This window comes from Condylura cristata, unplaced genomic scaffold (genome assembly GCF_000260355.1).
Source record: "Condylura cristata isolate star-nosed mole 26May11 unplaced genomic scaffold, ConCri1.0 scaffold00032, whole genome shotgun sequence".
NCBI lineage: Eukaryota > Metazoa > Chordata > Mammalia > Eulipotyphla > Talpidae > Condylura > Condylura cristata.
The window spans coordinates 17,858,353-17,871,425 of NW_004567133.1; the positions used below are offsets into that span (position 1 = coordinate 17,858,353).

The following is a 13,073-nucleotide window of genomic DNA, read 5'->3' on the forward strand; positions in this document are numbered from 1 at the left end:
CGCTTCAGTAACATTTAAAATGTAGTTATTATACATCACTACTCAGACTGAAGACCAGGTCATTTGCCACAAGTAGATGGAGACTATCAGGCTAAGTGGGAGTGTTAAATCTTCACTTGTTACATTCCGGCTGGATATTTTGCCTGCTGAAAGCTCTAACTCCAGCTCTCATTCAAAAGAAAAATTAGCCAGGCTAGAGAGGGCTTGGGGATATGATGGCAACATGTAGTGGGTTCTCTTTGACGTCCGAAAGACAGAAAGGGTTTGAACAGAAAATTGTATCCTCACTCTGTGATCCAACCACATTAAACGACAAATCCACGTCCCTCCCGAAATGGCTCCCAAGGAACAAAGGAGGTGTGTGGTCACCCTGGAGACCCCACCACCACCCATCTCTCAAGCCTCCTGGATAAACTGCGCACTAAGAGTTATCCACTGGTCACAGTCAGCGATGATCTTTGAAAACTCCAAGTGAGGGAGACCTTCCTTAGCGCTTTGCAAAATTAAGGGGCTGGACTCTGGGCTCCAGGGTCCTCGGTCCAGCGTCTGCGTGCCCGAGAACGGTCCCTTCCCCAAAGTGCATCCTTTGGGGAATGGTCTACATCCCCTGCTCAGAATGGAATCGCTTGTTAGAAAACCTCTAGCGAGATTAGTCAGAGCTTCATCCACAAGATCGGGGTACCTCGTCCAAAAGCCACTTAAAACAGGCCAATCTGAACTAGGTGCTCCTCGTGTGAAGCCCACACTGGATTTGAAGGCTTAGTGCCAACAACAAGAAGAAATAATAAATCTTACAAATATTTTATGCTGATTACATAGTGGTGGTGATAATGTGCCATAAAGGTTAAAGCAAATGTATTATTAAACTTAATTCTATCTGTGTCCTTCTACTTTTTCTTGTGGCAACTAGAAGCTGTCACCTGACATGTGTGGCTTACTTTAGATTTTGTTTTTAAGATTTATTTATGTATATATGCAGAACTAGGGTACAGGCCAGAGGTATGGGGGGGGGTGAGAGGACTCACCAGAGACAGAGTGGGGAGCAGAACAGGCTGATTGATGAAGGACACTGCTGAGGGGAGCAGCGGGCGGGTCAGGAGGGGTCTGCCGTGCCCTATGGGTCAGCTTCCTGACTGGGGATTGAACTCGTGCTGCAGTGGCTGTGGACAGCTTCATAGTGCTGTGCTTGAACACGTTGTGCCACCAGGGAGGGCCCTACTTTAGATTTTTATTGGGCAGTGCTGGGTGACATCTTCTCTATGTATCCTTACTGATGAATCAAATAATAACACCTAAAATATTTTGCCTAGAATCACAGCAGACTATAGAAACAGACGTTTAAATTTTATAAGGAAAAAGTTGATGGTAGATGCTTTAAAAGTTTTCCTCTCTCTGTTCGCTCTTTCTCTATATTAATAACTTTTCTAATGATGTCAGAAAATAAATAGCTCAGTGCCTTTCAAGTTGGAAGAGAGGGAACAAAGATTTCACGGCTCATATGCCCACAGATAAAGCAATCCAACTTTGGAGCCGTCCAAATTCATTTCCTAATCAAAGATATACTTTTAATGAGATTTTATCTTTGATTGAAAACATAAGGCTATAATGAACCGCTGGGTCATTACTCTGCTTCCAGGCTTAATTTTTTATTTAATGCTAGCTCCCTGGTGTTTTCTGATAGGGAGTTCTTAGCGCATACTGGATATTTAAAACTTTGTTTTTTTGGATCTTTTAATGTAGGTAGGTTGGGGTGGGGGGGCAGTCCATGAGTGCATGTTGAACTGAGAGTAACAAAATGAAGACTGCTCATCTCCATGGAGTAGACCACATGTCTGTGCCCGTACTGGTCCCTACAGAGGTGACAGAGGCATGCTGGCACAGGGCCCAAGGCACCATCAAGCACCTTGGCCACCCTCAATTTTAGCAGCTGGACGTAGAAGCTAAAGCATGAATGGTCTCTGGGGTCACACAGACCTCAGTTCTAGCTGGTGCCCAGGCACCACTCATGGTATGAGGCTGGACCACTAGCAATGTCTGGAATTCTGCTTCATCCCTCTCTTTGTTTAGCTGGGTATGCAGAGTCAAAGCATCATGCTAAGAAAGAAGCTGGTAAATGTTCTTGGACGTAGAAAATATTTAGGACTTGAAAGAGTAACAACTCTTTTGAAGGGTTTTCCTCTTCTGATTGTATGGAGGATGGCAAGTTAGCATTTGGAAAGCACACAGGTCTCTTGTCTCCAAGGGCATTGGACCTGATCAGGACCTTCTTCTACCCATCTGGGCAAACATGGCCACTTATTTACTACTGAGGGTTTGTGTTGGGCTAGGACCCAGCTGGGGAGGTGGTTCAGTGATAGAAGCAGAAACGCCTCATGACTTCCTGTAATTTGTATGGAGAAAAGATTCCCTCTCCAATCCACCTTGTCCCCAATCTCCCCCAGTCAAGGCAGGCCATGCTCACAGCTTCCGTGCCTGTACAGCCCACCTCTGAGTTGACTATTCTCCCTCCCTCCGTCTCTCCCTTCCATCCTGCATTCCTTCCTTCGCCTCCTACCCCCCCGCCAATATAACACAATTCTGAATGTAGAATTATACTTCAGTTGGACCTTCTCACATAGACTCCAAGTTTCATTGCATCAGGGCCTGAGAAACTGTGTCTCTATAGCTCTAGTATCTCCATGGTTCATGAGTAGAAATTAAATACAACAAAAATGTTTCTAATACCACCTTACCCTCCAACCCTGGTATAACCAATCTATTGTCTCTGACATCAGCTGGTACTAACAACTAGTAAGTAGCTTCCCAGCTTCCAAGTAATATCAATACCTTTAATGACATGAACGAGAAAACATATGACTAAGCAATTTGACATCTCCTGATGGATACTGGTACTTGATCACACCTGCATCTGTGCCTACATTTATGCTGATGCAACTGAATTAGCAGGTGGAAACAGCATCTCACAGTGGACTTAATTTGCACTTTCACACAATGGAGGAAGACAGGTGTTTACCATGTATTTGATTTGACTTAGGAGTTCCTTTGTGTAAGCTTTCTGTTAGCTCCTAGTGGTCTATCACATCTTCCTGGAAGCACTCCTATCCTAGGAGAAAATTAATATCAAGCTGGGAGCTGATGAATAGGATCAACAGAAAAACAATCTGAAGAGGTCAAGTAAAAAAGTGTATGTTGTTTTCCTTTTTTGCAAGTTGGTGCTATTTGAAGAGGAGGCGAGATGAAGTCAGTTTTCAGTTAGTCCTTTGACTGGGTTCTCTGTACACGAGGGTTTCCAGCTGCTTAACTGGACCAGACTGAGGTCTCCGTGGCTGGGTATGATGCACTAGCCTGGTAGCTGCCCGATGTGATCTCCCTTAATACAAACCAGAACACCTTGAGCTCGAGGCCTTTTCTGTTCTATAGTTCTGTCCTCTAATCTTCCCAGAAAACCTTTTAATCAAAAAGGAAATATGAAAAATCTCTGGTCCCCCTGCAGATTCTGGTAGTTTTTAGTTTGCAGGGGACAGAGTCAAAGAAACTGCATTTCTGATGCCTTTATGCAAAAACACCTCTCAAGCCCTGGAAAAAGACAACAACTCAACATAAAATGTGTGTGGGATGCATGTGTGTTTGTACGCGTGTGTATGTTTGTGTGTTTTCTTCACACACACCCCTTGGATTCTGTTGCCGTTGTATCAAGTTCTATCAAAAAATTATTCCAGCCCTCTCACTGAGATGGATGGAGATGGATGGCATAATTCCTGGGTTTTCTGACCTTCATCAACATGAAGAAAATTTCAGCTGAACTGTGCAAAAGCGTTGGGACAACATAAATCACATTTAGACAGGGTACTTCCTACCCAAAGCTTAAAGCTGTCCCATCACATATCACATATCAAGATGGAAGATACTCAAATACACCAAGTGACGAGAAAAGAAATTAATTAACACTCCCTCCACTCATCACTAAAAAGCTGATGGCTATATATTTTTTAGAAGAAGAAATGTCAGAGTTATACTAGAAAACCAGCTCTGACTTAATTAAGTGTTTCCTAACTGTATTTTAATTCAGAATTTCAAGAAAGAAGTGTAACTAGAAATGACAAAGACGCGTCTTTGAAGTAAAATGTCAGATGAACATAATCACTGTCATTACTGGTAGTAAAATGTAAACAATTCTAACCCAATTAATACATAATTGCAAAGAGATGAAAATATCATTATAGATAAATCATGTTTTTAAAATCAAGGTATCAAAACATAAGCCTGCCTTAGATTAAGGCCTAAGTCAGGTTTATTTTCACCAAAATGTGATCAATAGAGTAGATTAAATCTGCAGGACATAAGTTAGTATTTGGAAATAATAATATGTCCAATGTTACTAGAATATTAGAATAATATTTCCAATGCTATTGTTACATACAAGTGTTACATTTTCTACAGTCACACTCTATGCATAAAAATACCAGTGAGATATGCAAAGTCATAACATAGCAGAAGAAACAGGCATTCTCTAAAGTAAAGCCCAAACAGGAACACAGCAGAAGCCAGGCACCTTTTTTCTCCTTTGGGCTCAACTACAGAGCATTCAAGGATTTGTTTCACTCATCAACTGCCAGATTCTGTGGCAGGAACAGTGTATTCTTGGCAAACACACTGTGGCTCCCACTTCCTCACCCTCAGCAGGCATCACTAATCCATCACTAATCACGCACACAGCCAAGGCTCCTCATCAACGGAGTATTCTCCAATGCCACGATCAGTCACTCTGAGTTGACACCAGAGACTGCATCTCCTCCCAATCTCTGACCTGCACATTTTGCTGTGCTTTCCAGCCACCTCTATGCACCTTCATCAGACAATTGCAGGACACACAAAACCCTAGACTTGTCACTGCAGGCCTGACATCTAGTTTCAGCTTTGTTCTTTACTTCCCTGCCATTGAACTGGCCCTATGTGTAACTTCTCCCAACCTAGCAGAGACTGAGGAAACCAAACCAAGGATTAAAGAAGAGGAAGAGAAAAGCTAATCAAAGATTGCAATAAGGAGGTGGTTTGCATTTCTTTAAGGTAAAGTCTGTGCCTACTTGTCAGGGTCTGAGCTCCAAGTCACTGGTCAGCCTGGAAAGTATCTACTTTCATCTCTCCACAGGAGAACTTGAGCATCTTAGTCTAAGTAGCCCAAGAGGGTTCTGGTAACAACCTCAAAGAGGCATCGGTGCTGAACGCTGCCCAGCCTGCAGTGGACACAGCCAGAATGCGTGTATACCTCCCCATTGCCTCTTCTAGGGAAAAACCCATGAAGGCTTCTTCTAGGGACTCTGGAGAGACTGAGAGCACTGAAGCCAAGCAGTGGAGCGTGACCACTGGTTTTGAGGGAAAGGGACAAAGGAATCACTGTTTCCACAGCTGCACGATGTGCCAACTAACCAGCACTACCCGCAGGCTTGTGCAGAAACTACTAGAAAAGATCTCCTTCTCTCTGGGGGTGGACGTGACCTGTAGCTAGTAACCGCCATGTTTACCACCTTGTTGGAATTTGAAGTATCAGTTACACTGGAGAAAGCCGTGTTTTACTGCCAATTCTCTGTCTCTCTGTCTGTCTGCCTGCCTGCCTACCTACCTACCTACCTACCTACCTACCTACCTACCTACCTACCTACCTACCTACCTACCTATCTATCTATCTATCTACTTTTAAGTGCTCTTCCTTGGTTTTCTATTATGCGGTACAAATATCCTAACACAGCTCACCAGCGTATTTCATGGCACCATCTTATAGATGGGGAATCAGAGAGTGAATGCGCTTTCCCCAAGCTCTCTCCAATAAGAAAGGACAGGAGCAGGATGCAAACCCAAATCCATTGACCCCAAACTCTTGCCCATCATTCAATGGGAACGAGTTATCCACAAATCTACACAAATGCTGAGGACCTTTCGCAGCGACCCATCTTCACCATTTGGGGGGAGGTTGCCCCCCGCCCCTAGAGCCGGCTTCCATCTCCTCCTACCTGAGGTTCCAAACACAGCGAGATACGGGATCCATTGTCTCCACTCTTGGCTAGTGCCCAAGCCCCAAGTCTGGGGAAAGTAAAAAGGGAAAGTGAAAAGGATGCTGAGTCTGGCCGTTGGCGACCCCTGTGGGCACTTGTTCATGGTACCCTGCTTCTGGAGAGAACAAGGACAAGGTGGGGTCTGTGTGGGGGTGCTGTTGAGTATCCCCAAGGTCTCCCCCACACATTCTTTCTTGCTGAGCAAAGAAGCTGAAGCAAATCTGTAAATTCGACCTCTTTGCAGGTCCCAAATGGCTGTGCACCCTTCTTCACAGAGACGGGGGAGTCACAGTGAGGTTGACACCAAACTCAGGCAAACTACCCCCTGGCTGGCTGTGGACTCGTCTGGAAGGAGAGGCTTGCCCCATGGGAATGACGGTCAGTGTTCTGGAGAAGCCCCAGAGTCCCAAGGAATTTGCAAGAACCTTGGAAGGCAGCACACAGGGAGAGGCTGGGAAATGGGTGAAGTCTCTGGGGAGTGTGGCCGACGCCTCCGTACCCTAGGTCAGAGGTGTGAGAAGAGGGGCGCCCACCGGCTGGAGGTCAGCTGTCAAGTACGCATGATGCCCAAACAGCGAGCAGAAGGCAGTGCAGCCGTGCCATGCACCTGGTCGTTTTACGGACAGGGCCACTCTCCAGGTAAAGTAAGACTCTCTCTACGGTAGAGGAAAGACGCTCCAAGGCGCCAGGGGGCTGGGCTTTGCCCACAAGCCACATGCCCACTGCTCTGAGCCCAGACCTACTGACCTCCAGCCAGGTCCCACGTCACACCTCTCATGCATCCATCTCTGACCTGCCCCACCGCGCCGCCGCCCTTTCCCGCCAACTTTCAACACAAGTATCATGGCTCAGGGATGCCTCGATTCTCACTTCTGCAGCTCCAGGGACGCCTGGCGCCTCTTCCCACGGATGCATACACACCACCAGCCCGAAACAAAGGACATCTGCAGCAGAAGAGGGAAGCCAGCCCCAGACGAGTGCCGTGATTCTCGCCAACAGGTGCCACTGCGGTCGGTGCTCATCCGCCCTCTTTTTTCCGCCCTCAACTGGAAACTCACCCCCACGTGCTGTCTATTCTGGGGAGAGCCCCTCTGAGCGGGACTCGCCTGTGCCTCTACACCCTTGCCGTGGGAGCTCGAGGGCTACCCCCCTCCCACCCACAGCGAGAGGGCACCCGCTGACGACCAGAAGCCGGCTGGGCCACTGCTCGGCGCCAGCTCTTCCGCCCTGGCACGGAAGCCTCTGCTAGCCGGCGATGAGCTCACTGTCCGTGTCATCAGCTCCCTTCCTGGGGGAGCCAGGCGTACATGAACTCGTCAGCTGAGCACACGCTGGCCGCAGGGGTCTGTCCCCACGGCCACAGACCCCGCACCGCGTGGGTGGGCACCGGTGCCACTCTCCCGTCCTCCTGCACAGTCCAGCTCAGGCTCACACCGCTCCTCTGCATCTAGCCTGACCCTCGGGCCCAGCCTCGTCCTGGCCCCTCGCAGACAAGCTGAGCTGGAACTTCACACACCGGCCGCTGCCCTGAATGTGGAGGATCGCCAGGACACAGCTGGCTAGACGCCATGTCTACGCCTCTGTGCACGCCTTTCCCACATCGCTAAACTCACTCAGTGATTTTGTTCTTCATAATTTTTTCTGAATCACCTTCAAACCCCTCCATCCGCTTTTCACAAAGAATTGTGCATTGAAGTCACCGGCGCGCACCAGCTAGATCCCAGCCCCAAGGCGAAAGGGTCTCAGGGTGGCTCGCGAGAGCTGCCAGCCAGGGGCTGTCCCGGGCTGCTGGGTCTTTTGGTTGAAAGGAGCCAGTAGCCGATTTTTGAGAATGTTGGGTTTGTTCAAAGCAACAACGGCAAAATAAAACAAAACAGAAGCCCACAAAGCCACGTCCCTCCCCGGAGCCCAAGGTCTGAGACGCAGGCGCGGAGAGCACGGCGTCCTGCCTCCCTCCCTGAGCCCGGGTGCCCGCCTCGGCCTCACACCCTGAGACTTGCGGCCTGCAAAGAAGCGTGGCCCTCCTCTGCCTCGCATCTCCGAAAACAGGACACCTGGCGGCGGCCCAGACGTGGTCCGCGCCCTGCCGACGCCTCTGAGCACCTGTCCCGGCACCCACCCCTGTGCTCACCCCTCCGCCCCACCCCTAAGAACCTCCTACTAGCTTCAGGTATTTCCTTGGTTCCTAGAGCCTGACTCTGCCCAGCAAGCCCTCCCAGCCCTGCTGGGCGGCCCCGTCAGCCTCAGCCAGGCCAGCAGTCACCCAGCGACCGTTCAAGCCCCGCCCGCCCAGCCTTTCCTGGGGCCCGAGGCTGCCGGAGCATCCTCTCCCACCTCTGCGTCTTTCCCCTGCTGTTTCCTCTGCCCGGAGGGCCTTCAAGGGAAATCACCCCCAGAGGAATCGTGAGAGCCTTTCCCAAGGCACCGAGATATAGCCGGCAGGTCACAGCCTTGCAGTGCTCTTGAATCTTTTCTGCACAGCTTGACTGGCTTGGCTCAGTCTTCTAAAATTTAGTAGTTTCATGCTGACTCCCAGACTAACTTAGAACGTAGTGACTGTGGAACTGCCTCACGGCCCGCTGTCGGCCAGAGGTCACTGCTGCCCGCAAAGCTTGGGATGCTCCAAGCCCCTTGGGCCAGGCGGGCAGGTAACTTTGTAGCTGGCCGGCAGTGGCCAGCACCTGCTCCCCTGGAAGGAACCTGCAGCCAGCCAGGCCCCGCTGCTCACCGGGTTGTCTCTGCCCCCGTCACGCAGTCTCATGGTTTCAAGGGATTTCATGATGGAGGCCCGGAGGCCCACAGGTAGGACAGGACAAGACCAGACATCAAAGTAGCTACAGCGAAGGGTGTTCCCATTTCGTGGCAGGCATGATGGAAACTGCTTTGCAGTATTAGCTCACCCACTCCTGAAGTCAACCATCCAGTAGATTTATTAGCACCCACTACAGAGGGAGAGGTGAGAGGTCAGAAAGCTTCTCAGGGCCACTGAGCTGCTCTGGGAGTGAGCCAGTCGAGCGCTCTGGTTCCCGACCTCATCCCACTGCACCGGTTGGGCACCTGTGTGCTCACCCGGCCTCCTGGTCCTTGCAGCGAAGCTGCTGCCATTGCACAGGTGACAGACCCGGCCCGGGGTGCCCCAGCCGGGACTGCGGGCAGCCCACGCTCCGCAGCAGGAAGCCTGCACGCGTTTGCTTGTGCAGGACGGGGTGTGTGTGGGGGGGGCGAGGGGGACGCTGGGCGCAGAGGGCAGAGGGCAGCCTCACCAGGAGCCCGAGCCACCTCAGTGGGTCACTCCCTGTCTGGGCTTCCGTGTTTGCACCTGCCATGGGGGTGGGGAGGCAGCCACAGGGCCTCCCGCTGAGCAGGGGTCAGCACTCAGGGCAGTCATGGTGCCTGGGCCAGACCTCCTGCCTGCATCCCTGCACCACAGCGCCTCCCTGCGGTCACAGCCTCCACCTCACCCCCTCAGAGGCCCCAGAGCTCTGACAGTTCACCCCCTGCTGCCGTCGGGACTCGTGGCAGTCCGGGTGATAAGTGGCTCTCACCTCCACAGAGCTGCCCCCACCCGCCAGCGTCTCCTCCCTCCCCCACCCTCATTCTTCATACGGTATCGACACGCAGATGGATTCACGCATGTACAAAATGAGTACCAGTGCCTCAGCACTGCGGGCTGCCCACGTCCAGCGCCGGGACACGGCTGCCACAGGCACCGCCTCCTTCACCTGGGAGCCCCCTGGACGAGCCCCTCGGTGACCCCGAGGAGAAAGCCACCTGGCTCCGCTTCCTGCCGAAGGGAGGTAATGGCCACCCCCAGGGGCTCCCTCTGAAGAAATGGCCAGGAAGCCAAGGAGACTCAGACACACTCCAGCACACACCTCGGACCCTCCCCTCCGACAGGTTCTCCAAACGACAATTAGCTTTCCATCTGCCGGTGGGAAAGGGCTTGAGGAGAAAGGGGAAGAGAGAAATGAGAGAAAATTCTCTGATGCTGTCAGCGGTCTCAGCCCCGGCGAGGTACAGCCAAGAAGAGCAATTTTATGCTCTTTATTAAGACGAGAGCTCTCCAGGGCTCTTCAGATCCACCGTTTATCTTCCATCATCATACCTGGTCTCGGATGCAATGGGAAAATGACGCCCCTCCAGGTGAGCGGCCCTCCCAAGTGGAACAGGAGGGGCGAGCATGGCCGGCTGGCAGGGCAGACCTGGCTTGCCTGGAGATCTGGAGGTTTTGTGTGTCCGGACACTTTGCCGTGGAGAAGGGCCCCCCAACACCCCTCGCCAGGTGCAGCGTGAGGCGCCCGCCGCGCAGAGGACGCAGGAGGAGGAGGCCCGGGAAGGGGAGCAGCGGTTGCGGCTTCGCAGACCAGGGCCGGCCTCCTAGAGGAAGGACACTGACCCAGCCCACGCCGGACGTCTCTCTCCCAGCAGCTGTACAAGTCCACGCGCCCACGGTGGCCGGGGGAGGCAGGCTGGCTTATTAATTTGGCACCGCTGTTATCTTTTGTCACTTCAATTCCACTGAATCAAATGACGGGTTTGCGGTTTCCCTGGTGACGCGTGGGCGGCAGCCTGGGGCCTGGGGGCTGCACCAGGTGGGGGGCCGGCGGGGAGCCAGGTGGGGGTACCCGAGTACCCCACCGGGTGATGGGGGCTGTGGAACCAGGAGCTGGATCTCCAGAGCCAGCTTCCACCCTCACCAGCAGCCCAACCCCATCGGGGTGCAGGCTACTGGCCCCCAACATGGGAATCACACATGTGCCAGGACATAGGAAGAAGACGTGGGTGGGTTTGTGGGAGAGAGAGAGGGAAGGACGGCGCTGGGGGCCTGCGGGTCAGGCCAGGAGCCGTCAGCGTTCACAAGCTGGGTTCACTCAGAATCATCCGGGGGGTGAGGGGGTGTCAAGGTCAGAACAAGGGACCTTTGGATGAGACTCCAGCCCCACCCATCAGTCTGTGCCAGAGCAGACACATGCGTTTGTGCTCCTCTCTCGGAAACAGAAGCCCTGGACAGAGTGCCCACAAAGGACTTCTACCATCAGTAAGCGTCACCGGGCACCCGTGGACTTGGGGGGCACTGTCAGTGCCAGTTGGGACCCAAGGCACCTTGAGCAGGGAGGGGAGCGCCCCATGACTGGCCTTCACCCCAGAGAACATTCTGGTGTTTCATTGGCGATGGAACAGGTGTGGCTCTCACGGCATCTTCCAGATGTTACCAGCAAAAAAAAAAAAAATAAAACAGAAAAAAAAAAAAAGGCCTGGACAGACACATGCATGAGAATCCCCTGAAAGTGGACACCTGGACATCGGCAGTGGACAAGGGCCGTGAGGCGGGCAGCAGCTATGGGGGCGGTTTGCAGGGCCGCCCGCAATTCCTTCTGCCCAGCGAGTTTACCGGCGCCCCAGTCGGACAGGAATTGAAACACCTTTGCTGGAAAAACCAGAGCTCCCCAGCTGGAGCTCAGCTGCGACCACGCAGGGAGAATTTAAGCTGCCATATCATCCTTCCTTCCACCGTGAGCAGATTAACAGTCCTTAAAATACTGCATGGCGACTGCCTTTTATTTAGAAACGAATTTTGTTTGGAGCCGTCCTCCGCCACCTTATTAATCAGCAGAAGCCAGAGCTATCACAAAATCGGGCTGCAAACCTCTGCTTGAAATAATAACCGCATCCGACATAATGGCACACTGCTGAGAGCGACATTTTTCAAAATTGTGGAAGGATGTCGAAAGCAGCTGGGAGATATGTCCCCTTAATTCACTTATTTGACCTCTTTGGACCTAAGGCCGCAGAGGTAGAATGTGATCTGCTTGGATGTGCTTGGCGTGGGAACGCCTGGGAGCTCTGGTCAATAAAACAAGACTGAAGATACTCAACCAAAGAACAATTCTCTCGGTCCCTCTTCCCGAGAGGGTGGACACCAAGTCTAACAGGGAGAAACATGGAGGTGGGAGGCTCTTACTTGGGAGTAAGGACTCCCCCTCCCAGATGGCCCCCCAAAGCAGCTCACGAGAATAGATTTCCACCATAAAAAGCTGCCGTTTGTGGGATGTGTCATGAAGGAAACTGAGGCAGGCTTTGGTTTGAGTCCAGGTGCATCAATGTTGGGACAGGCCTTGGAAGTCCCATGATTAGATACCCTGTGCTATCTGCAGCACTGGAGAATAATTATATGCAACCCATGACCCAGTACCTGTAATAATTGTTGATGATCTTCAACAAAAATATGGACTGATGTAAAGAGCCAGTGGGCTATTTTCCTGACGAGAAGCATATGACTAAACAAATCCGCACCCGTTTTTAAATACTTCACTGTATCGCACAGTCTTTATCAAAGCCCCCAGCAGTAACACAGGTCACAAGGAACAGCACGGCGGGTGTTTGAAACGTGTTTGCTTTAAGCATCCATTACCAGCACGGGGTGACCTTCGCAAAGTACTGTCCGGCCAGACAGGCCTCTGAAGCATTTGGGTTTCAACCACACAGTTCTATTTTGCTTGAAACCAAAAGATGAACAACAGTTCCTTACCTTTCTGTCCTCTATTTCCACACAGGTATCGCAGTCTGTTGTGATTCCCTGAGGGGGGAGAACAGAAAGAGAAGGAGTGAGACCGGTGGCCAGGGAGCACGGTGGTGCGGTAGAAATGCCGCTAACATGATGAGCCCGCACCCTTAGCCGGTGGCTGTCGAGCCACTGCTCTGTACAGTGCTTTGTCAAGGACATGCCTTGGGGTTTGTGCCGGAGACATATGGGTGTCACAGCTAAGTTTATTACATGCAGATATGGGGGAAAGGCAAAAGCTCGGGAACAGAGGCCACAGCAAAGAAGCTGGCAGCCCACAAACCATGCCCCAGACGCTACTTCCTTCAGCACAAGCACCCTAATCAGACTCGGTGTCTTTCAGCCATTCCAGACTTAGGATACTCAGATCTGCCTCACTTCTCTATTTCTTAACCTTCCCACCTACCCATCCATTCATCAACTGATCCATCCATTCATCCACCCATCCATCCATCCATCCA

At 51.5% G+C, this 13,073-nt stretch overlaps 1 protein-coding gene across 7 annotated transcripts in view; it reads right to left on the bottom strand.

Annotated features, from left to right (window-relative positions):
* The window catches only part of RBFOX1 (RNA binding protein, fox-1 homolog (C. elegans) 1), a 1,380,973-nt gene that overhangs the window by 790,778 nt on the left and 577,122 nt on the right, over positions 1 to 13,073 (bottom strand). For all 7 annotated transcript variants that reach the window (XM_012731793.1, XM_012731784.1, XM_012731788.1 and 4 more), the window contains exon 4: positions 12,580 to 12,627. In XM_012731793.1, the coding sequence (XP_012587247.1) occupies positions 12,580 to 12,627 (48 nt within the window). The remainder of the gene's footprint in view (positions 1 to 12,579; positions 12,628 to 13,073) is intronic.